A 26,122-nucleotide genomic window follows, 5' to 3' on the forward strand; every position below is an offset into this window, starting at 1 on the left:
CCCTTGGTATTTCTAATTTTCTTGAGGACATCTCTAGTCTTTCCCATTCTATTGTTTTCCTCTATTTCTTTGCATTGATTACTGAGGAAGGCTTTCTTATCTCTCCTTGCTATTCTTTGGAAGTCTGCATTCAAATGGGTATATCTTTCCTTTTCTCCTTTGCCTTTTGCTTCTCTTCTTTTCATAGCCATTTGTAAGGCCTCCTCAGACAACCATTTTGCTTTTTGCATTTCCTTTTCTTGGGGGTGGTCTTGATCCCTGCCTCCTGTACTTGTCACAAACCTCTGTCCGTAGTTCTGTAGGTACTCTGTCCATCAGATCTAATCCCTTGAATCTGTTTGTCACATCCACTATATAATCATAAGGGATTTGATTTAGGTCATACCTAAATGTTCTAGTGGTTTTCCCTACTTTCTTCAATTTAAGTCTGAATTTGGCAATAAGGAGTTCATGATTGAGCCACAGTCAGCTCCCAGTCTTGTTTTGCTGACTGTATAGAGCTTCTCCATCTTTGGCTGCAAAGAATATAATCAATATGATTTCAGTATTGACCATCTGATGATGTCCATTAAGTGTGACTGAATTGCCAATGCTGATTTGAGATTAGAGAGTTCTGTTTTTCCTGCCTCTATTTAAAGACTGCTATTAATGGCATCAAAAATGTTGGGCTGGCTGGGTGGTTTGAGGTAATTGCCTCACATTTAAGGCCAAATTGACAATGAGTAACCCATGAATGTCTTTTAACAAGGCATTTCTGGGTACTTAGAAAGCTGTCTTGCTTGATTGAAGACAAAGGTGGCATTATTGGAATCTACATATAGTATCTGTTAAAACCCCTTATAATGGGAGTCAGGAATTTGGCCCAAAGATGGGCTTTGCTCAGTTCACATATATGCTGTCAACATGAACACAGTCCCGACTACTAAGAGGTGGTAGTAAGTAATCTTTTTGAGTTTGACTTCTTCTGATGTTGCATGGATTGATAATCCAGTCCTTTTATTGCTGAGCAATAAAGGAGTATGCTAAATACTCTGTGGTTTGGATGTACAAACTGTTTATAATTCACCAGTTGAAGGACAACTGAGTCATTTCTTGTTTGGGGCAATTATGAATAAAGCTGCTGTAACTTTCAAGTATAAGTGTTTTGTGAACATAAGTTTTTATTTCTTGGGTAGATAACTAGGAGTTTGATTGCTGGGTCAGATGTTAAGTATATGTTTAACTTTGTGAGAAACTGCTGAACTCTTTTGTAAAGTGGAGGTATAACATTTTGAGTCCCTTTCCTTTCCAAGTTTTCTGCATTTGTGTTGATACTTGGTATTGCCAAATTTTTATTTTAGTTTTTTACTTACACTTTAATAGGTTTTATAGGGATATCTCACTGCCGTTTTAATTTGCATTTCTGTAATGATTTAATGATGCTGACATGTTTTCCTGTGCAAATAAGCATGGCAAAAAGCCACCTGTGACAGTTTCTTTTGAAGAGCAGAAAGTTTTTTTTTTTTTTTTCTGGTTGATTTATCTTTTCTTTTCATTTTATGATAAGTGCTTTTTGTGTTCTAAAACTCCGGCACTCTTTCATTTTGAGCTCTCATTAAATGCTATGGTTCCTTTAAATAATTAAACTATTAGAGAGTAAATCCTAAGAGTTCTCATCACATGGAAAAAATAATTTTTTTCCCATTCATTTAATTTTATATCTGTGTGAGATGATGGATATTCACTAAAGCTATTGTGGTAATCATTTCATGATGTACGTAAGTTAGATAATTATGTTGTACACTTTAAACTCATTAAGTGCTGTATGTCAATTATATCTCAATAAAACTGGAAGAAAAAATAAAATAATTAAACTACTGCTATGGGGAACACTTTATCGCTAAATCCTCTACTGATAATGGAATCACCTTCACACACCAGGAGTTGGCCACTTCAGCAGGGAAGAGTAATTCTCATCTGCTGTAGCTGCACTTCTTTTTTCTATATGTGAACAACCACTTATTTCCAAGTCCTTCTTTAAAAAAAACATCACCTACTTTCCTTTTGTATTTGCAACCCCATGGACTGCAGCATGCCAGGCTTCCCTGTTCTTCACTGTCTTCTGGAGTTTGCTCAGGCTTATGTCCATTGAATTGATGATGCCATCCAATCACTTCATCCTCTGTAGCCCGCTTCTTTTCCTGCCCTCAATCTTTCCCAGCATCAAGGTCTTTTCCAATGAGTCGTCTCTTCACATCAGGTGGCCAAAGTATCAGAGCCTCAGCATCAGTCTTTCTAATGAATATTCAGGGTTGATTTCCTTTAGGATTGACTGGTTTGATCTCCTTGCTGTCCAGGGGACTCTCAAGAGTCTTATCCAGCGCTACAGTTCCTTTTGTATTGGTGAAGGGTAAAATAAGAATATACTGCAAATCACTTTCTCTGAAACTACAGAATTATGCCATTACCTGTACCGTTACTTGTGCTTCTAGATCTTTAAGAAGGAACTTATAACAAAGTTTAATTTTTGTTTTGCTTTGTTTTTCAGTGGTGGGATCAGCAGATTGATTTTTATACTACTTTCTTGAACTATTTGGCACAAGTGGTGCCTGAAATTTATTTTGCTGAAATGGACCCAGATTTGGAAAAGCAGGAGGAGAGCATACAGAGGTCAATATTCACCCCACTGGAATGGTACTTATTTGGAGAAGATCCAGATATTTGCTTAGAGAAACTGAAGCACAGTGGAGCATTTCAGCTTTGTGGGAAGGTTTTTAAAAGTGGAGAGACAACATATTCTTGTAGGTAAGATTTAGAAATGTACAGGATTGGTTGTAATTACAGCTTGATATTCTGTGCCTATTTTATGATGTACCTTTCTTGGTGTATTGCTAGTTGTATTTAATTCTTCTTAAATAACTTCCTTTTATTACACATTTATAAGTTTGTTTTTGCTAGTACAGCTTATTTTTGAATATATGACTTGCACAATTCTCTCACTTTTCTTCTTGTTCTCTGAAAGTATATAAGTGATTGATTTTTGCCTTGTTTGTAACATAGTCCATACACCCTTATCTGAAACTCTTGGTGCCACATATATTTCAGAATTCTGAGTACTTCCTGAGTAGAGTTAGGGCAGGATCCTATAACCAAACACAACATTTCTATAAGAAATCTATGACTATTCACAGCAAGTGGTATAAATAAAGTCTATAGTCCCTTGTCATTTCAGGTTGTTTTTTGCCACTAAGTGACATTTGGTATCAAAGAACCTGTCAGAGCATTTGTAACTTAATTGGATAGAAGAGGTCAGTGGTAGGGAAACTGGAAACAGCTTTAGGCTTTTTGCCTTTTGTGAAAGGACTTAAGCCTCACAGAGAACTTTTTTATTTTCTACTCTTTCCTGAAACTTTTTAACTTTTAGATCTTAAGCGCACTTTTAGGGTTTTGGGGTTTTTGTTGTTGTTGTTTTTTTCCTTTTGTTAGAAGTTGTTTAGGTTAGGAATGTGAATCTTTAGATTTTATAAATACAGAGAATTACTTTTTGCTTCAATGTAATTCTGGATTTGACTGATTTGTGTATAGTAGCTCAGCTGGTAAAGAATCCGCCTGCAATGTGGGAGACCTGGGGTCGATCCCTGGGTTGGGAAGATCCCCTGGAAGATGTCATGGCAACCCACTCCAGTTTCTTGCCTGGAGAATCCCCATGGACAGGGGAGTCTAGCAGTCCATGGGGTCACAAACAGTCAGATACAACTGAGTGACTAAGCAAACACAACAGTTGTTTAGAACATACTACATTTCTTTATTCTCTTCTTTTCTCAGGGAAAATTCAACTTTTGTATTTTGTATACCAATTTGCTATATAGCAGTTTCATTTATCTTGTTAAGTACTTTTAGCTGAAGCCCAGTCAGTTTCAACTAAAGCATAGTAGAAGACACTTGTAGACCTCATTTCTCCAAAAGGGTCCTGGAGGCATTTTTAATTGTCACAACTAGGGGGGTGGCACTAACACCTAGTGGATAGAGGCCGGGTTGCTGCTTAACCATCCTATTGTACACAGGACAGTCTCCTGTATCCCCAGCAAATAATTATTCAGTTTAAAATGTCAGTACTGGGGAGGGGGATCAGGATGGGGAACACATGTAAATCCATGGCTGATTCATGTCAATGTATGGCAAAAACCACTATAATATTGTAAAGTAATTAGCCTCCAACTAATAAAAATAAATGGGAAAAATAAATAAATAAATAAATAAAATAAAATGTCAGTACTGCTGAGGTTTGGAAATCCTGCTGTGAATAGGTTAGTAGATCATATATATTTTAGGGACTTTTATTGGTCAGTCTTTACTTATTAGCGTTTAAAATTTTAGTTTTAACATTGCCCAATTCCATCGCTTCAACTTTTCTAAATAAATATTTTAAAAATTAATTTTGCACTTTGTACTTGTTTATATTATTGTCAGTTCCCCTGAAAGTACTAAATAAAATTTTACATTTTAAAAGTTTTTATTAAGGAAGACATTAAGAAAGATTGAATTTAATTTATTCAATAAATATTCATTGAATATTTATCATGTGCCAGGCACTACTCTACATGCTTGGGACATATCATTATACAAAATAAATTAAAATCCTTTCCCTTATGTTGCTTACATTCTAAGGAATTTTGTCTTTAACCAAGCCACATTTACCAGTGAACAATCAGTGCCTGTAAAATACATTTGTAACTGTAATAGGATAAGATGATGCAGAGAGTGAAGAAAAACTGATCAATTTTTCAGAAAACTAATTTTGGTATATGAGCTGCCAAATCACGCACCAGAAAACTAATTTTGATGTATAATTTAATAGTTTGAAACCAGGTGACAGCTCAAAGTAATGAGGATAATTTAGGAAACAAAACCAAACATCTAAACATATACATTCAAATATGGCCAGAAAGAGGCCAACATTATTTGGAATTCAATTTTTAAAGTATTTTCATAAACAGTTTGTGTATCATATAGGAAATTGATTCACATTATATCATCATTATACTTTGAGCATCAATGGGAGTCATCTAAATTTTGGCACCTGATTTTTAATCTTTTTCAGGGACTGTGCAATTGATCCAACATGTGTGCTCTGTATGGACTGCTTCCAGAATAGTGTTCATAAAAATCATCGTTACAAGGTATGGAAATAGATGCATAAAATCTCTTGATTGGCAGGAGACTGATGGCCAGCTAGTCCAAATTCCTGATCAGTATTTGAGTTCCTGCTGTAACGCATCTGATGTGTGAACCTTTAGCTCTGGTTAAATATATGTGTTGGAGCATCTGCTACCTCAAGAGGCAACCCCTTACAATTTTCTTTTTTTAAGTACATAACTTTTATACAAAAGATTGTATAAAGCATATTAACAGCTTAAAGAATAACTATAAAGTGAACACCTTTCTAACCACTCCATAGGTCAAGAAATGAGTGAGACATTGCCAGCTCTCAGGAGCCTCCTTCTGGATCACCATGTTTCTCTCCCACTTTATGATATAACCTCTCTTCTGTGTTTTGTGATAACAGTTTACTTCATTTTCCTTTTAACTTACACCCAAATCATATTGAATAGTTCCATCTGTTTTTTAATTCTGTATAGATGGAGTCATTCTGTACCTTTCTTTCTTTCTTTTTTTTTTTTAGTGTACCTTTCTTTTGTTGAGTAGCTTTTACTCAGCATTATGTGTATGTATATGGTGTTTGTGTGTGTGTGTGTATTTATATATGTATATGTTTTATCCATTTACCTTATAGTGTTTGATAACCCACATTGTCTTTATTCATTGTACTGTATATAGATATTTAGATTGTTTCCAATTTTGGGCTATTACTGAATTAAAACAACTTTCCTGTGAACATTCTTATTTGTGTATTTTGGTACACATGTACAGGAGTTTGTCCAGGATGTATATCTGGAATAGAATTGCTGAGTTCTAGAGTATGTCTTAAGTCATAGTGGATAATGTCAGACTGTTTTCCAAAGTGGTTATACCAATTTGTAAGTTCTTCAGCAGTAAATGAAAGTTCCTATGGCTCCACATTCTTGCAAGATTTGGCGTTGCCAACTTTTAAAATTTTGGCCAATCTGGTAGGTATAGAATAGTATTACATTGTGGTCTTAGTGAGGTTGCCAAGCTTTGGGATTCTGTGGGACAGTACAATTTCAGAAGACTGGGTAAGACATAGGGTTTACAAATTTTTATTTGGCTAAATAAGTTCAATTTTAATTTTAAAAAGAGCACATGAACAGCAACCAAAAAATCCTTACCATCTCCTATAGTTTTATGAAGAAAAAGAAAATTTAATTCCAAGGAAGTAGGATAATCTCAGGCTAAAAAGCAGGTCTTTAAATTGCATACATGTAGCTCTGTGGAAGAGCTCCTTCCTTCCTTTTCTGATTTTTTCTGTTGACTGGTAAAACTTGTCTGTTAAATTTGGGAACCTCTTCACTAAGCTATCTTTCAGTATTGAAAGCTTACAGTCTACATTGCACCACAAAGCACTCTTTTGTGAAGCATCCTTAAGTTTATCATCTTTAGGTTTTTGCAGAGCTCTTCTTATAGAAGGTACATGTACAAGTTACTCAGGAATCTTTTTGTTATTAGAAGGATGGACTGTTGTGTAACTAATAAAAAATTGTGTTTATAACCTTTAAAAAATACTACCCTTCAAAAGTGTGTGTAAAGAACAGAAGATTTTTGGTGGGGGAATAATTGATAGAATCTCACTGAAATACCTCTTAGATGTGGTGAAATTTTTAAAGAAAAGCAGGGGAATGACTAATAAATACAATTCAGATAACAATAACCTCCATGTCAAATGGATGCTCACACAGGGAACTTGGCAACAGTATTAATATTTTCCTGGGTTAGATGCTGAATCAGTGGTGTTCACTTTATTATTCTACTTTGTAACTCACCTATATGTTGTGTATATTCTTTTAAAATAAAACACAATAAAAGAAAAAAAAATGAAGCCATTAAAAAAATATTAGAAGAAATAAGAAGGGATACATTTTGCTGCAGAGAAGGGAAAGAAAAGAATAACAGTGGGGCTGCAGACCCAAGATCTGATACTATGTGAAGAAAGCATCAAGAAAAACCTTTAGGCACAAAATAGCGCAGAACAACTTTGCTGTCCCCAGCACTGTGGACAGAGTGGGGCTGTCTCACAGAGATGGTATGGGGTCTCTGTCCAGACCTGCTTGAAGACCAAGATCATGCTAATGGCTGCCTTATGGAGTACTCAGTGTTCCCCAAAGTACATCTTTCATAGCAATCTTAAAGTTCACAGCAGAAGAATTTAAAGTTCACTGTAGAGATCTATGCAGTATTACCCGTGATGGAGTAGGAATAAATCCTGCACTGCTGCAAATTTTTTTCTGAAGTATGGTTCAGAACTGCGAATTAGGAAGTTCTCTGGTGGTCTGCTGGTTAGGATTCAGTGCTTTCACTGCCATGGGCTGGTTTCAATCCCTGGCTGGGGACCTGAGATCCTGCAAGCCATGAAGCGCACCCCACACCTTCCCCTGCCCCCACAAAAAAAGAACTGCAGATTATTGCTAGAGAATGTGTTGGAAGTTCTGCTACTTGGAACATGTGATTACCTTTCAGAATAAATATTGGCATTGTTGTAAAATTGAAATCCGGCATTTAAAATACTGTGAAAACACCAATAGTTGATGAAATAATGAAAGGTGACTCTCCATCCCTTATTCACACTCTTCATGTGAAGAGGGAAGGCTTCTGCATTGAGAGTGTTATCACCATAGAAGATCATAGTCTTTCTTTGCTACCTCACGATACACATAGGTAATTCATTTGGGGTAAATAGATTATCCAACTGTGTTTTATAATTCTTTCTGAGAACATCTGGAAAGTTAAAATTTACTGAATTTTCCTATTTGTCTTTGAGTTAAAAATTTAAAAGGATTGTGGACCAGACATGGCAGTTTGCATGATAGTATCTAACTTACAGGCACAAAAATAGTTGAAAAAAAGAAAGAAAGAAAGTAAAGTTGCTCAGTCGTGTCCGACTCTTGGCGACCCCATGGACTGTAGCTTGCCAGGGTCCTCCATCCATGGGATTTTCCAGGCAAGAATACTAGAGTGGGTTGCCATTTCCTTCTCCAGGGGATCTTCCTGACCCAGAGATAGAACCCTGGTCTCCTGCATTGCAGGCAGACTCTTTACTGTCTGAGCCACCAGGGAAGCCCCCCAAAAATGTGTTCATATGCTCATATAAATTTTAATATCAAAGAACCCCAAATTGAATTTTTGATCTCACTCTTTTGTGTAAAATTGCTATCCTGCACCAAATTTTTGCTATGATCTTGTAGAATCTAAGATGAGAACTGAAAGTAAAGAAGCATAAAAACAAACAAAACCTTTTTGAGAACAGAGATAAAAATTTGAGCTTGATTACTGTGTGTAATGTGCCCCTTCTTTGTGATATCCAGCTTTTCTGTAGTTTATCCCTTGAAAATAAAAACTACAGTAAAGGCACTTCCCTGGTGGTACAGTAGATAAGAATCTGGCTGCCCACACAGGTAATGTGGTTTTGATCCCTGGTCCAGGAAGGTTCCACATGCTGCGGTGCAGCTAAGCCTACACACTAGCGACTCCTGAGCCCACGTGCTGCAACCGCTAAAGCCCGTGCGCCTAGAGCCCGTGTTCTGCAGCAACAGAAGCAGCTGCAGTGAGAAAGCCATGCTGCGCAACTGGGGCGTAGTCCCCGCTTATTACAACATGGAAAGTCTAAGTGCAGCGACAAAGACCCAGCATAACTAAAAACAAATTAATTAAAAACTACAGTAAGATAAATAAGGTCTGAGAATCTAAGGTATTTAACATGGTGACTGTAGTTGATAACACTGTATTACTCTGTAATTGAAATTTGTTTAGAGAGTAGCATGTAAACATTCTTACATACATACAAAAAGGTAAATATGATAAACAGGAGAATATACTGAAGCATGTTCTTTAAAAAAATTTTTCAGTAAACTCTGCATTTTTATCCTCAAAGTAATTAAAAACACCCACTATTAAAGATCATTACTATTTTTTTGTTTTTTGACCACTCCATGCAGCATGTGGGATCTTAGTTCTCTGACCAGGGGTCAAACCTGTACCCCCTGCACTAGAAGCTCAGATTCTTAACCACTGGACCACCATGGAAGTCCTTCAATAGATATTTGTTGAAATCAAGTGTTAGGATCAAAAGGGCAGATCATAGGAAGTATTAGGATCATAGGCAGGGCTGATATCTAATATTTAATTATAGAAATAACAATCAGGGTCTATCTTAAGATCAGTTCTATGTAATGAGAATTTATATATTGTCTTCGAAATGCAACAGCATTAAAAAAATTATTTAGGCAGTGCAATAAAACTTACTTTTTCAAAATTCAAATACAGAAGAATACAAATAAAAATTATTGTTGCCTTTCTGTCCTATCATACTTTCTTTGTTAAACTAAACACGATTTAGTACACATCCCTACAGGCCTTTATTTAAGTATTTATAAACATATATATTTATATGTTTAGGAGGTATGTTTGTGTGTGTGTGTGTGTGTGTATAAATGGGATCCTACTATGTACTTTGTTTTGCCACTTTTTTTTGGCCTCACTGCACAACTTGCAGGATCTCAGTTCCCTGATCAAGGATTGAACCCAGACCATGGCAGTGAAAGCCCAGAATCCTAACCACTAGGCCGACAGGGAATTCCCTGCAACTTGTTTTTAATTTAATGTATCATGGAGATAGTTCTGTGTTGTTACATATAATAACTCTTGACTTGCTTAATTGCTACATGTATTTCTTTGTGGGAGTATGTCATTATATACTTAACCCATCCCTCTTTTCTAGGTAGTTACATTGTTTCTAGTTTTATAGTAATAAACCAATAATGCAACATATACATATACCTTTGTTATACACCAATGTATATATTCAAGAGTGCTTGAGACTAGATTCTTAGATGTGTATTTTCTGCCTTGAAGGGTGTGTGCATAAATTTTGATAGCTTTTCCAGATTTTTTTTCTGAATTGCTATGTCAGTTTACAGTCCCATTAAAAGGCTATGAGAATGGTCTTTCTCTATATCTGTCCCCAAGTTTATTTAATCAGTCTTTTTACTTTTTGCCAATCTGTTAGTAGTCAAATTATCTCATTATTTTAATTTGTACTTCTATTACTAGTATTGTGAATGTCTTTTCATTTTTTAATTGCATGTTTAACTTCTGTGTAATGCCTGTCTCTGTCCTTTATTTTTCTGTTGCTTTTTTCTTACTGCTGTGTTATATACTTCACAAATATTATCTTAATGTGCTTGTCTTTAATAGTTTTTCATTTTTAAGTTAGATTTTTAAAGATATAATTGATATACAATAAAATCTACCTTTCTAAGTGTACAGTTCCATGAGTTTGCATAGACGTATACAGTTCGGTAACCACCACAGTGTGAAAGTGTTAGTTGCTCAGTCGTGTCCGACTCTTTGTGACCCCATGGATTGTAGCCTGCCAGGCTCCTCTGTCCATAGAATTCTCCAGGAAAGAATACTGGAGTGGGTAGCCATTCTCTTCTCCAGGGGATCTTCCCAATCCAGGGATTGAAACCAGGTCTCCTGCATTGCAAGCAGATTCTTAACCATCTGAGCCACCAGGAAAGCCTATGATGCTGTTAAAATACAGAACTCAGTCTGTCAGCAAATTTGGAAAACTCTGCAGGGGCCACAGGACTGGAAAAGGTCGGTGTTCATCACAATGCCAAAGAAGGCCAATGCCAAAGAATGCTCAAACTACTGCACAATTGCACTCATTTCACATGCTAGCAAGGTAACGCTCAAAATCCTTCAATCTAGGCTTCAACAGTACATGAACGTATAATTTACAGGTGTACAATCTGGATTTAGAAAAGGCAGTGGAACCAGACAGAGATCAAATTGCCAACATCTGTTGGATCATAGAAAAAGCAAGGGAATTCCAGAAAAACATCTGCTTCATTGACTATGCTAAAACCTTTGACTGCGTGGATCACAACAAACTGGAAAATTCTTAAAGAGATGGGAATACCAGACTACCTTACCTGCCTCCTGAGAAACCTGTATACAGCTCAAGAAGCAACACTTAGAACCAGACATGGAACAATTGATTGGTTCAGAATTGGGAAAGGAGTATGTCAAGGCTGTATATTGTCACCCTGCTTGTTTAATATATGTAGAGTAAGTCATGCAAAATGCCAGGCTGGATAAATCACAAACTGGAATCAAGATTGCTGGGAGAAATATCAGTAACCTCAGATATGCAGATGATACCACTCTAAATAGCAGAAAGTGAAAAGGAACTAAAGAGCCTCTTGATGAGGGTGAAAGAGAAGAGTGAAAAAACTAGCTTAAAGCTTAGCATTCAAAAAACTAACAATCATGGCATCTGGTCCCATCACTTCATGGCAAATAGATGGGGAAAAAGTGGAAACAGTGTCAGATTTTATTTTCTTGGGCTTCAAAGTCGCTGTGGACTGTGACTGCAGCCATGAAATTAAAAGACACTTGGCTCCTTGGAAGAAAAGCTATGACAAACCTAGACAGTGTTTTAAAAAGCGGAGACATCACTTTGCTGACAAAGGTCCAGTCTGTATAGTGAAAACTATGGTTTTTCCAGTAGTCATGTACAGCTGTGAGAGTTGGACTATAAAGAAGGCTGAGCGCCGAAGAATTGATGCTTTTGAACTGTGGTGCTGGAGAAGACTCTTGAGAGTCCTTTGGACAGCAGGAAGGTCAAACCAGCCAATCCTAAAAGAATCCAACCATGAATATTTGTTGAAAGGAGTGATGCTGAAGCTCCAGTACTTTGGCCACCTGCTGCAAAGAACCGACCCATTAGAAAAGACCCTGATGCTGGGAAAGACTGAGGGCAGGAGAAGAAGGGGGCAACAGAGGATGAGATGGTTGGAGGGCATCACTGATTCAATGGACATCAACTTGGGTGATCTCTGGGAGATAGTGAAGGACAGGGAAGCCTGGCATGCTCATGGAATCCGTGGAGTTGCAAAGAGTTGGACACGACTTAGCGACTGAACAATGACAACAAACCACCACAATAATCAAGATATAAAACATTTATATCATTTCCAAACGTTCTCTAGTGCCCTTTTGCAGGCAGTCCTCTTGCTCACATACCCCTAGCTCCTGGCATTCAGTGATCTGTTTTCTGTCCCTATAGTTTTGGCTTTTTAGAATGTCATATAAGTGAAATCATATACTATGTAGTGTTTCCTCTCTGTTTATTTTCACTTAGTATAATGCCTTTGAGTGCCTCTCATGTATCAGCAGTTTGTTCCTTTTTATTGCCTAGTAGTATGCCATTGCATGGAAATGCCGCAATATAGTACCTATTTATCACTTGATGAATACTTACTTCCAGCTTTTATGTTTTCTTTTTTTTTTTTTTTTTTTATTAGTTGGAGGCTAATTACTTCACAACATTTCAGTGGGTTTTGTCATACATTGATATGAATCAGCCATAGATTTACACTTATTCCCCATCCCGATCCCCCCTCCCACCTCCCTCTCCACCCGATTCCTCTGGGTCTTCCCAGTGCACCAGGCCCGAGCACTTGTCTCATGCATCCCACCTACCATCTATTTTTGTATATGACCTGCAAGCTAAGTTTGGTTTTTATTTATTTTTTTTTTTTTCTTTTGGCCACACCACAAGCCATGTGGGATCTCAGTTCCCCAACCAAGGATCGAATCCATGCCCCCTGAAGTGGAGGTGCAGAGTCTTAACCTCTGGACTGGCAGGGAAACCCCTAAGCTGGTTTTTATATTGTGAAAAAGAATAAGAATAATCAGTTCAGTTCAGTTCAGTCACTCAGTTGTGTCCGACTCTTTCCGACCTCATGGACTGCAGCACACCAGGCTTCCCTGTCCATCACCAACTCCCAGAGCTTGCTCAGGCTCATGTCTGTCAAGTCGGTGATACCATCCAACCATCTCATCCTCTGTCGTCCCCTTCTCCTCCTGCCTTCAATCTTTCCCAGCATCAGGGTCTTTTCCAGTGAGTCAGTTCTTCACATCAGGTGGCCAAAGTATTGGAGTTCCAGCTTTAGCATTAATCCTTTCGATGAGTATTCAGGACTGATTTCCTTTAGGATTGACTGATTTGATCTCCTTGCAGTCCAAGGGACTCTCAATAATATTTCATGATAAATGAAAATTATATGAAATTTAAAATTTTAGTGCCTATGAATTCTCATTGGAACGTAGCTATGTTTATTCATTTATTTATTGTCTGTGGCTGCTGCTTCACTACAAAAGTAAAACTGAGTAATTCAAAAGAGATTCCATGGCCTGCAGAGCCTAAAATATTTACTCACTGTTCCTTCATACAGAAAGTTTGCTGATCACTGCTCAGACAGATCCCTCTGGAAGATCATGTGTATACAGTGTTCCTTTAGTTCTGACATGTTCAAAATTGTATTTTTATAGCTTAGCTGTAGATAATATCCTTGATTTGCTGTTTCTTTCTTGAAAATGTTGCTCTGCTGTTGTCTTGTTTCATGTATTGTTATTGAGAAGTCTGATGCCAGTCTAATTTTCTTGTGATTATGTTATCTCTTCTTTTTGCCCCAAACCTCAGGACTTTTATCTTTAAAGTCTAATAGTTTTAGGAGGTTATGTTTTGGAGTTGATCATACTGAGTTTTTTCTCAGTCACTCATGGCCCTTTCACTGTGTAGATTAAGCCCTTTTATTTTCAGAAAGTTTTCTTAGATTGTTATCCCTGTTCCATTGTTTTGATTTTTCTTTAGTGACTCTAGTTAAACTCATCTACCTTTCTTAGGCCTATCTTCTATTTCAACCATTTTTCCTCTGACCCTGTATTTCTTTGCTTCATCTTACTTTCATTCTCTGTTTCCCTGCTTTGTTTCAATGCTATTTACTTCTGATACATTATTTTCTTCTGTTTTTTTACCCTGAGTTCATTCAGGTCTCATTTATTTCTTTTCTATCCATTTCTGTTTTTAACTTTTGTGTTTATGATTAAAGGTGTCTTAATCTGATTAAGGGTTTTTAATGCTTGTTCGAGGATGGGTCATTCAGTTTGGAGCATTATATTTTCTTCCAGCTTCATAATTGAGTTTTGGCTCTTATTTACATTTTGGGGCACTTTTTTTTTTTTGCAACAGTTTTATATGGATATGGTGTACTTTTTTTCTATTTCATTTCATGAATAGTGTTCACAAGTGCTCTCTTCTGTCAGTTTTACCCTCTTCTATGCAATTTCTTTTATAGATGATATTGGTGACGGTGGTGAAGTGAGGGGGGGGTTTGGCATATCTTGTTTCTATAGGATCCTTAAGCTTTCTTTCTTCCTTCTTTCGTTTACTGTCACATTCTATAAGGGGTTACCACCTTTTTAAATGTATTTGATTTTCCTCCAAAAGTAATGCTTCTTGGAGGTGGCCACTTCTGGTCCTGCTCAGTTTCAGTCTCTTTCCCTGTGAACTACCAAGTCCCAATCTGTTTTCAGTATTTGTCCCTTAACATTGAGCTTTCTCTTCTGGGATGTGGTTTTGTCTGTGCTTGATTTAAGTCCTTTATACCCCTCTGTTCTGTTTAATGGAGTCTCTTTAGCTTCCCTCCCCTATTGTTTGTATCCACATGCTTGAAGTGATAGGCAACAGAAACTCTGATAAAAGAAGTCATTTGAAGGTTGTGGTATTTCTTTTTTTTTTTGGTTTTAGTGAGGGGTTTTTTTTTTTTTTTTCTTTTATTTTTATTAGTTGGAGGCTAATTACAATATTTACATTGTAATTTACAATTTAAAATAATTTACAATTATTTATAATTTACAATATTGTAGTGGGTATTTCTTTTTTTGACTCCCAGTAATCCTGCAGACATGGGTCACGTGTGGCTCTATTTATTCTCCTTGTTAGTTGTATAATTTGGAGGGGGGAGATTTAGGGAAGATTCAAATTCAGGTCATTGTCATCCTTCTCTATCTAAGCTACGATATTTTAGATAATTTTTTTACAGGAACCCTCAAAGAAAAAAATGTTGTAATAAGTTTTAGTTGCTGTAGGATATTAATATAGATGAAAATATACATTTCTTAAGTACTTATGCTAGCATCATAATGATTTAAAAAGTCTGTTTAATCATAAAATCTACTCAGGCATTCTAGGTGTCATATAGTTTTTTTTCTTTTTTGCACATAACACAATGAGATACCAAGGGAACATTTCATGCAAAGATGGGTTCAATAAAGGACAGAAATGGTAGGGACCTAACAGAAGCAGAAGATATTAAGAAGAGGTGACAAGAATACACAGAAAAACTGTACAAAAAAGATCTTTACTACCCACATAGTCACGATGGTGTGATCACTCACCTAGTGCCAAACATCCTGGAATGTGAAGTCAAGTGGGCCTTAGGAAGCATCACTAAGAACAAAGGTAGTGGAGGTGATGGAATTCCAGTTGAGCTATTCCAAATCCTGAAAGACGATGCTATGAAAGTACTGCACACACTATGACAGCAAATTTGGAAAACTCAGCAGTGGCCACAGGATTGGAAAAGGTCAGTTTTCATTCCAATCCCAAAGAAAGGCAATGCCAAAGAATGCTCAAACTACCGCACAATTGCAGTCATCTCACATGCTAGTAAAGTAATGCTCAAAATTCTCCAAGCCAGGCTTCAGCAATATGTGAACTGTGAACTTCCAGATGTTCAAGCTGGTTTTAGAAAAGGCAGAGGGACCAGAGATCAAATTGCCAACATCTGCTGGATCATCGAAAAAGCAAGAGAGTTCCAGAAAAACATCTATTTCTGCGTTATTGACTATGCCAAAGTCTTTGACTGTGTGGATCACAATAAACTGTGGAAAATTCTTTTTTTTTTTTTAAATGTGGCAAATTCTTAAAGAGATGGGAATACCAGACCATCTGACCTGCCTCTTGAGAAACCTGTATGCAGGTCAGGAAGAACAGTTAGAACTGGACGTGGAACAACAGACTGGTTCCAAATAGGAAAAGGCGTATGTCAAGGCTGTATATTGTCACCCTGCTTATTTAACTTATATGCAGAGTACATCATGAGAAATGCTGGGCTGGAGGAAGCACAAGCTGGAATCAAGATTGCTGGGAGAAACATCAATAACCTCAGATATGCAGATGATACCACCCTTATGGCAGAAAGTAAAGAAGAACTAAAGAGCCTCTTGATGAAAGTGAAAGAGGAGAGTGAAAAAGTTGGCTTAAAGCTCAACATTCAGAAAACTAGTATCATGGCATCCAGTCCCATCACTTCATGGCAAATAGATGGGGAAACAGTGGCTGACTTTGTTCTTCTGGGCTCCAAAATCACTGCAGATGGTGATTGCAGCCATGAAATTAAAAGACGCTTACTCCTTGGAAGGAAAGTTATGACCAACCTAGACAGCATATTAAAAAGTAGAGACATTACTTTTCTAACAAAGGTCCATCTAGTCAAGGCTATGGTTTTTCCAGTGGTCATGTATGGATGTGAGAGTTGGACTGTGAAGAAAGCTGAGTGCCGAAGAATTGATGCTTTTGAACTATGGTGTTGGAGAAGACTCTTGAGAGTCCCTTGGACTGCAAGGAGATCCAACCAGTCCATCCTAAAGCAGATCAGTCCTGGGTGTTCATTGGAAGGACTGATGCTGAAGCTGAACCTCCAGTACTTTGGCCACCTCATGCGAAGAGTTGTCTCATTGGAAAAGACCCTGACACTGGAGGGATTGAGGGCAGGAGGAGATGGGAACAACAGAGGATGAGATGGTTGGATGGCATCACCGACTCGATGGACATGGGTTTGGGTGGGCTCCTGGAGTTGGTGACGGGCAGAGAAACCTGGCGTGCTGCAGTTCACGGGGTCGCAAAGAGTTGGACACAACTGAGCGACTAAACTGAACTGAACTGAACACAATCTGTTTTAAAAACTATTTAACAACTGAGTATGTTTTTAAAATGTATCAATTTTGAAGGTCTATTTTTGTGATTAAGTATTGAGAATTTTTTTTTATCAAAATGTTTTTTTGATTTATATCTATAACATTAAAGGCAATTAAGGTTGAAATAGCAGGAAACATGTATTATTTGAGTTATCTTTATTCTTTGCTTTGTAAAATGTTTTGAAATTAAGACACATTTTTCATTTGTCAGATGCATACCTCTACTGGAGGAGGATTTTGTGACTGTGGAGACACAGAAGCATGGAAAACTGGTCCTTTTTGTATAAGTCATGAACCTGGAAGAGCAGGTACCACAAAAGAGGTAAGAATATTGCTGTTTTTTAATTGTTATGTAAGCTTGATGAAAATAAATAGAAATAAATGTTATTTGTATGGGTTAAGCTTAATTCCATTGAGAATCCTGATTTTGTGTTCTGATATTTAAATGTAAGGAGTTGTATTTGATTCTAAATGATTTAAAGATTTGATAAATTGGTGAAGGTTTGATTCCATATTTCTCTGAAGGAGTGAATTTACACTGAAAAGATGAACTCAGAATACTTGTTTGTTAAGCAGTCAATTTGATAAGTAAGAATAAACCATATATTATCCTAAAACAGTGAATGGAAGTAGTTATTATGAAATAGGAAGATATAATGAATTAGAAAACAGTAGAACTGACACATAAATTCCATAATTGCTATTCTTAAAGAAAAAAAAATCAACGAACATATTATCCACTATACCTCCTAATCAAGAAAAAAAATGTGAGTAAGCCCAGATAGAGACAATTAAAAGTAGAATGGGAAAATGACCATAGAACCACAGATAGAGGAGTATTATAAAAGGCTATTTATATGACTCTGTGCAAAGACATTTGAAAATAGATTCTTTTATCCAACAGTATAGTCATAATGTATTCAAAAACAGAAAAAACTTAAACAGTTAATAACCATTGAAGAAATGTAAAAAGTTGTCACAAGAAGGTACCTCCTAAAAAAATGCCATGCTCAATTGGTTTCACAGAAGAATCCTTTTTAAAACTTAAGGAATAAATAGTTTTTGTATTCTTTAAACTGTTCCTGATAACTCTATAACGTTGAATATCCCTAGGGTCTGTATTTTGATCTCTTAAGTGCCATTTTCCACTAAAAGAAACCGGGACTTGTAAAAATACCTGATTCCAGATATGAGTTAGGGAATAGGTGAGGTATGCTGGTGAGGATGCATTTGTGTCAAAAGAACCTAAAACTCAGTTTTAGGATACTTTTGGATACTTTCCCCTGAAGATGGGAAGTAAGGCATATTCTGCTTTGCCACAGTGAATATCCAGTCATTAGTGTAATGGACATTCCAGCTGGGGCAGTTAGACAAGAAAAAGAAATAAAAAGCACCCAAATTGGAAAGGAAGAAGTAAAATTCTATTTGCAGATGACGTGATTTTGTATATAGAAAATCCTAAGGAATCCATTAAAACGTTGTTAGAACTAATAAACAAGTTCAGCACAATTGCAGGATATGAGATACAAAAATTGCTTGTATTTTATACATTAGTAATGAACAATCCAAAGATAAAATTAAGAAAAAAGAAGTACAAAATTTATTTATTTTGAAAAGATACATGCACCATTATGTTCATGCAGCATTATTTACAGTAGCCAGGGTATTGAATCAACCTAAGTGCTCATCAAGTTTACAAAACTAGCCTCCTTCTTCCTACCTCATGGAGTTCCAGTCTGTTTGTGGTTTTCCCGAGTCATATGGCCTCAAAACACTGAATTTAGTCCTGAACTAACCTGATCTTCTTGGATTTCTTTGGATTTATAGTTAGATTCAAAAAGAAATAGATCATTCAGGCTTATTATGCCCACAAGTCTGGATACTCAGGAACAGATTCATGATCTGAATGTGAGAGCATACTTACAACTAGCAAATAACTAATCAATTGCCCCCCAAGAGTCCTTTGTGCTTGACATTTGTTTCGTCTCTGCTTTGGTGAATGTGAAATCCATACTCTGCCAGGTGTGTGGCATTGTGCCAGCCATAATAGGGATTTACCAAGTGTAATTAGACCTGATCAATACTAATCAGCCTATAGTCCAGGATTTGGCAATATCTCTAAAAGTATGTTTAAGGGAAATTTCTTTCTAGTTCTGTAGTACATTTCTGGGTTTATTATTAAGGTTTTTTTTAAATCGATTTTGATTGTCACCCTGTTGTTCCCTCTAATGGACCTTCTTATTTTCTAAGCTATAAATGATTTATTTAAAAGTTTCTTCCCTACTTACCAGAACTCTTCTGAAGAACTTAGCTTCTGATATAGTATGGAAGTAATAAGTAGATTCTTCTAACTTTTCATTTCAGACCACTTTGATTAAGAATTGAAAGGAAATATTTCTAAAGCTAAAGAAGATAAGAAATAGGAACATAGTGGATTAATGTTGCTCTTAGTACCTTTGGCACTCTTTTTCTCTCTTTCTAGCAAAAGCTTCTGAGTAAAATCTCCAGAGAAAAGGTGACATATTGAAGAGATGGTAGAAATGAAAATAATAAAGCATTGGGGAGTGAGGAAGAATAGGTGCAGAAGAGTAAATGTATAGATTAATGTTTTGGTCACCACAAAATAAAATACAGTTCATTAGTATGGTGTATAGCAGGTAGGTATAGTATGGTGTAAAAAATTGAATATTAAAGCCTTCTACTGAATTTCTGTTGGATTTTATGTGTGAATGTGTGTGTGTCTAAAGAGCTACTATATTTGTTTTCCTGCTTACTGCTTTGTTTAAACAACTTATTGAGTTTTGATTTACATACTATATTTAAAAAGTCACCCATTTAAAGAATATACTTTAGTACTTTTTTGGCATATAGTTTATTTTTATGGCCAAATAATATTCCATTGTGTGGATTATGCATCATTTTATTTATCCATTCATCAGTCTATGGAAATCTAGGTTGTTTCCACTTTTTGGCTATTATGAGAAATGCTGCTATGAGCATTTGTGTGCAAGTTTTTTGTGTGGCTATATGTTTTCATTTTTCTTGGGTAGATATCTCAGAGTGGAACTGGTGGATCATAAGGTCACTATACTTAACATTTTGAGCATCTCTCAGACTTTTCCAAATTATACCATCTTACATTTCCATGAGCAGTGTATAGGGTTCAGGTTTCTCCGCATCCTGGCCAACACTTGTCTGCCTTTTTGATAATAGTCACCTTAGCAGGTATGAAGAGGCATCTCACTATGGTTTTGGCTTGCATTTCACTAATGGTTTATGATGCAGAGCAGTTAAATGCATTTTTCTTTTTTTAGATAGTTGGTTTGAACAAACCTATTAAAGAAGTGGTATTCTTTAATGAAATGAACATTTTTTTTCCATGAAAGTCAAAAGACTCAGATGTTAGTATTGCTTTTTATATCCGTTTAGAGGCTCTTTGACCTTGAATGGGATCTTTTTTAAAAATGTTTTTTGAAATATTTCTTTATTTATTTTTGGCTGTGCTGGGTCTTTGTCACTCCGAGCAGGTGTTCTCTAGTTGTGGCAAGCAAGGACAACTCTCTGGTTGCAGTGCACGGGATTCTCATTGTGGTGGCTTCTCTTGTTGCTGCATGTGGGCTCTAGAGCACATGGGGTTCCATAGTTGTGGTGCATGGGTTTAGTTGCCCCAAGGCATGTGGAATCTTTCCATACTAGGGATCAAACCCATGTCCCCTGTGTTGGCAGGCAGATTCTTAACCATTGGACTACCCAGGAAGCCCTTAGATGGAATCTTTATCTTTTAAATGTCATAAATTTTCTGCCTTAACAGAGTGGCTATAAGGATCAGTTGGAATAAATTAAATGAGAAATGTTTTCGTAAGCTGTAAGGAATAACCAAACCCTATAACTTGTTGTTCTCTGATATGATTAGTTTACTCAGGCAGAGAAAAACATTCATAAGGAAGAGCATCATAAGGGAGACTTCCATGATTTTGCCTCCTTTGCTTTCTGTCATCTGTAGCACCAGCTTGGCCACAAGGAATTCAGCTAAACAATGTGAACAGCAACCTCTTGGGCTGAAATTAAATTCATTCCTGGAGGATGGTGTAAATGAACTCATTAATATTATTCTTATAAATTAATAACATCATCATTCTCATCCACTTACTTGTATACAACATTGAGAATATGTTTTTCTATACTTCCTTGCAGAACTTACGCTGTCCGTTGAATGAAGAGGTTATTGCCCAAGCCAGGAAAATATTCCCTTCGGTGATAAAATACATTGTAGAAATGACTATATGGGAAGAAGAAAAAGAACTGCCTCCTGAACTCCAGAAAAGGTGGGGGATTTTTTTAAACGGAGAAATTTTCACAATGGTTATTGATATTGCAGAATGAGTATTTTAAAAATGTCTTTTGTTTTTATCTACTGCTTTAACTTATCTATCATTGTGAAAATTTTATATAGAGAATTTTTCCAAAGTGTTCATTTATATGAGATGCTCTTCTAAGACATCATACAGAAGTTAAGGCAAAAGAAGGGCTTAATCAGGAGCTTCTGATTTTTAAGAAAAAACATTTTAGGGCTGTTGTTCTAAACGATTTACAAGGACTTAGGAGCCATTCGTCCCAGCAAGGAAGTAAATTGCCCAGTTTGATCCTGGCCTGGACAACTTCCAGGTTCCCTGAGAGGTTTGTGAACTAAGGTGGGGACTTCAGAACAGTGTGTTTCCATTTAGTCCAGATCTTTAGCACTTTTCTTGATCAAAAATTTTGATGGTCAGAATAAGGAGATACCCCTTTGTCCTGTGCTTTGGGATCTAGGATTATTTCACATGTAGGGATTTAAGCGTTTTTTGTTTTTGTTTTTAGCTAAAACCCAGCAATTTCTGACAACCGTAGGTCTTTTAGTGACAGCAGTATTGGCTCGTAATTTACAAAAGGCAAAAGAGAATTCCAGACCTGATATGAAATACAGTTTGGGCCCTGTGGGAATTTTTCTACCTGTGTAATATTAGGAGTTTCACAAATCTAAATACAGTTTTTTGAGTTTACTGGGTTTATTTGTATTATTTTAGGAGAGAGACTTAAGAATTTCAATTTTTAAAGACATTAAATGTATCATTTTGACTTTTACTGGACCATAAACTGCTTGGAAAAATAAAGGTCATCGGAAATTATGTCCAAAAAAGTTTGAATTTCAAATACATTGATAGCATCAGTTAAATGCTTTAAGAAATTTTGTGTTGCTAAGCTTAATTCTAGCAATCTGCCTGTCTAAAAAGGGTGGGTTGCTTGAATGTGGCCATTTATGTAGACAGCACTGTACTTCAGAGTCACAGATCTGATTTCTAATTCTCATTGTTTGTTGGCTTTGGGACGAAAGAGAAGTCTTTTTGAGTTTGTTATTTCCTAAGCTACAAGAGGCTTGAGAAAAGCTGCCTCTTAGAGTTATGAGGATCAGTTGACTATTTAATGGAAGATTATTGTAAACAGTTTAAAACTGGTAGTAATTTCTGACATTTGTGTAGCTGTAGCCCACAACAACCATTTTCACGTATTTTATAAGGTCCTCACACTCAAATGTAGATATTACACATCTCTTCTTAGAGATGGAAAAGATACCATCATCTCAGCAAGATTAAATGCTTAAGTGATTTGTCTGAAGTTTCACAGTCAAATGGTAGTGCTGGCACTTAAAATATATACATCTTAAAAAAAAAAAAAACTTAAAAGTACTATAAAACCAGTATTACTTAAAATAAATAGAAGGTAGAAACAAAAATAAATAAAAACTAGATGTTAGTAAAATCTTGACTATTTATCATTCCCTGCTTGAAAGTTCTGAGCCTGAGGCTTGTCTCCCTTTGTCACAGTGAGAGATTATCTAGAGTTATGAATGGTGTTAAAGACTTACTGCCACTTAATGAGAACAGCATTTTACTTCTGGAAGTAAGAAAAATTCGGGGATAAACATGAAAAAATTGATACTTTTATCAGAGTTTTAAAATTTTATGGCACTATACCACTTAAAATCATCTCCTATACTAGTATTAGAGTGGTACTTTGGAGAAGGAAATGGCAACCCACTCCAGTATTCTTGCCGGGAAAATCCCATGGACAGAGGAGCCTCTTAGGCTGCAATCCATGGGGTCGCAAAGAGTCGGACACAACTGAGTGACTTCACTTTCACTTTTCTCATACATAGGAAACTACGTGGTGCTACTCATCACATGGCATTTTTCATTTTAGCCTGTTTTTTCATATTTTCCTTTGCTTATTTGTTGCAGTGTCTGAATATGTATCTTTTTGTTTTAAACAGGGAGAAAAATGATAGATACTACTGTGTCCTTTTCAATGACGAACACCATTCATATGACCACGTCATATACAGTCTACAAAGAGCTCTTGACTGTGAGCTTGCAGAGGCCCAGTTGCATACCACTGCCATAGACAAAGAGGTTCGTGAGTTTTATTTGAGTTATTATGCTGTCTTCATCAGCTTCCTGGAATTTGGGTGTTGCCAAGTAGCCCTGTAGCCCTTGCCAAGTGCTTTAGTAATGTGTCAGGTACAGCCATGCTCTTTGTTTATTCCTTATAGCCTAAGTAAATTGGTTGAAACTTGGTTTTTCTGTGTGTGTGTATTACAGTTTTAGTTGACTATAATTTTCCTTTTTTAGTCTAAATAGAAAGTTACTAAATATATTTGGCAAAGAGTAGTTAAGAATGTCAGCTCAACTTTAGCTGTCTTTCTGTAAATTATTGAATAAATGACTACATGAATCCTGAAAAGTTGGTTAGCTTAACATTATTTATTAAAACTATTTATGGAATAATGTTGATAACATGGCTCAACTTTTATTTAACACCCATCCAAAACAAAATGTATTCTTCAGATAGGCAGAAGGAATAGTAACCTAATCCCTACCCTCAAGAGGAGTGTAAGACGGTGGAAGAAGCATCACAGCACTAGTTACTGGTATTGTGATTCTAGGACTTGAGAAGTCAGTATCTGTTAGGCCACACCTCTAACCCACTAGTGGACTATATGTGTGTTATGGAACACATGTTAAAGAATTTCAGTTTTACTCATGAAAAGTATCTAAGGCATGTATTAATAATAGTAGTTTATTAAACCTAATTTATTGTTATGTAATAGAGTATACTACAATAAGTAAATAATGACATTCTTGTGAAGCAAGAAATCTGAGTCCCTAAAGTATAGAAATTCTCTACCAGTGGCATTGAAAGTTCTGAAGCTGCATGAAGGTAGCTAATGCTAAACATTTCTGTTTATCTTATAGGTGTTATCAATCTTAGGACTTTTAGGTGGTCAAAAATGATTAATAATTAAGAGCTTGTTGGGTCTTTGAGTTTTATATTACGTGTTGATTGGGATTGTCAGTCTACTACTTAATTCTCATGTTTGTCTATAATTAGGGCCGTCGGGCTGTTAAAGCAGGTGCTTTTGCTGCTTGCCAGGAAGCAAAGGAAGATATAAAGGTAATTTTCTGAATTAGGGTCAAAACGAAAATGTTAAGAGGAATGTACAAGAGCCCAAGTAAAACAGTTATATTGTTGAAGTGGTTTGACATCCTAAGTAAACATAAGTTTGGAGCATTTAGACCCAGAGATTTGAAAATGTAATAGTTATATGATTTGTTTTTTTGAGGAATAGATAACTTTTAAAACAAAAAATTTAAAAACTAGTTTGTTTCTAATATTCCTTTCATTTGTAGAGTCATTCAGAAAATGTCTCTCAACATCCACTTCATGTAGAAGTATTACACTCTGAGGTTATGGCTCATCAGAAATTTGCTTTGCGTCTGGGGTCCTGGATGAATAAAATTATGAGCTACTCAAGTAAGCGTATAGCCTGTTTTTCTTATTTTTCATAAAATATTGTCTTTTTAAATAGCCACAGATTTTAAAATGTCATTGAGCATAAAGTAAAATGATTGTTGTTTTTTATGCATTTTATTTTCAGTATTGCATTTCAAATGCTATGAATAATGTTTTGTTGGCTCTTGATTCTTTGATGTTGAATTATTCTTGACATCAAGTATGAGAGGATTTACTGTTAGTTTTTTCATATGTTCTTATAGGAAATGTATTTCTGAGAGAAATACTTTAAGAATAAAAACTATGTAACATCTTTTGTTTGTAGGTGACTTCAGACAGATCTTTTGCCAAGCTTGCCTTAGAGAAGAACCTGGCTCTGAGAATCCCTGTCTCATAAGCAGGTTAATGCTTTGGGATGCAAAGCTTTATAAAGGTAGGTAGATCTTTACTTATGCTTCTTGCTTTGAAGCAAAGGAATATTACAGCTGTAAAGTGGAGTTGTGATCTCTTTTGTTTATTAAATCAATTAACTTGATAAGATATTGTATTTTCATGGTGAGAACAACCAGTCAACCAGTGTTAAAACCCAGGGAGATTGCCTTTTAATTTAGTGCCTTTTCATTTAGTCAGAACCAGTAAAAAAGAGTATGTATGTATTCATGTAGTAATGCCATTATAAAAGCCATGTTAATTTTCATTTTTTAAATCTAAACAAAGACCCAAAAGTAAAAAGTTAGAGTAAGGCTAAAGGGGATGGAGAGGGGAGGTACAGAGGGTAGTTTTTAGTGAGACAGAATGAAAACAAATGGAGAAAGGTTGGGTGAAGTAGGATGAAGTAAGGTACAGCAGTGAGAGGGGTACAGAAAATAAGGGAAAAGACATTACATGTATGTATTTTAAATTCTAGCTCTTAAATATTAACGTGATAAGTGCCACTAATATTTGAGTCCTTGAAGTCTATTAGCATGTGAAATATTTTTATAGTGTTCTGCCACTACTAATAGCTAAAATGTTTTCTTTGCCTTGGCAATGCTCCTCCCACTTCTCCCCAAAATGATTTATAGGTGCCCGTAAGATCCTTCACGAGTTGATCTTCAGCAGTTTTTTTATGGAGATGGAATACAAAAAATTCTTTGCTATGGAATTTGTGAAGGTAATTGCTCTTTATAAATAGATGTCAAGAAATGAAAATAGAAAACCATTTTCTAAGTGAAATAATGGAAACAAAGGGGATAATTACAGAGCAGGAACTTAATTTTACAGCTTATTTGTTTTTCAAAATTTCATCATTTAT

General features: G+C 36.1%; 1 protein-coding gene across 2 annotated transcripts in view; it reads left to right on the forward strand.

Annotated features, from left to right (window-relative positions):
* Positions 1-26,122, forward strand: part of UBR1 (ubiquitin protein ligase E3 component n-recognin 1) — a 135,207-nt gene that overhangs the window by 18,940 nt on the left and 90,145 nt on the right. For both annotated transcript variants that reach the window (XM_043919189.1, XM_043919190.1), the window contains exons 2-10: positions 2,528-2,784; positions 5,081-5,159; positions 17,213-17,323; positions 21,196-21,326; positions 23,309-23,447; positions 24,427-24,489; positions 24,726-24,849; positions 25,154-25,261; positions 25,893-25,981. In XM_043919189.1, coding sequence (XP_043775124.1) covers positions 2,528-2,784; positions 5,081-5,159; positions 17,213-17,323; positions 21,196-21,326; positions 23,309-23,447; positions 24,427-24,489; positions 24,726-24,849; positions 25,154-25,261; positions 25,893-25,981 — 1,101 coding nt within the window. The remainder of the gene's footprint in view (positions 1-2,527; positions 2,785-5,080; positions 5,160-17,212; positions 17,324-21,195; positions 21,327-23,308; positions 23,448-24,426; positions 24,490-24,725; positions 24,850-25,153; positions 25,262-25,892; positions 25,982-26,122) is intronic.

Source organism: Cervus elaphus, chromosome 12, assembly GCF_910594005.1.
Source record: "Cervus elaphus chromosome 12, mCerEla1.1, whole genome shotgun sequence".
NCBI lineage: Eukaryota > Metazoa > Chordata > Mammalia > Artiodactyla > Cervidae > Cervus > Cervus elaphus.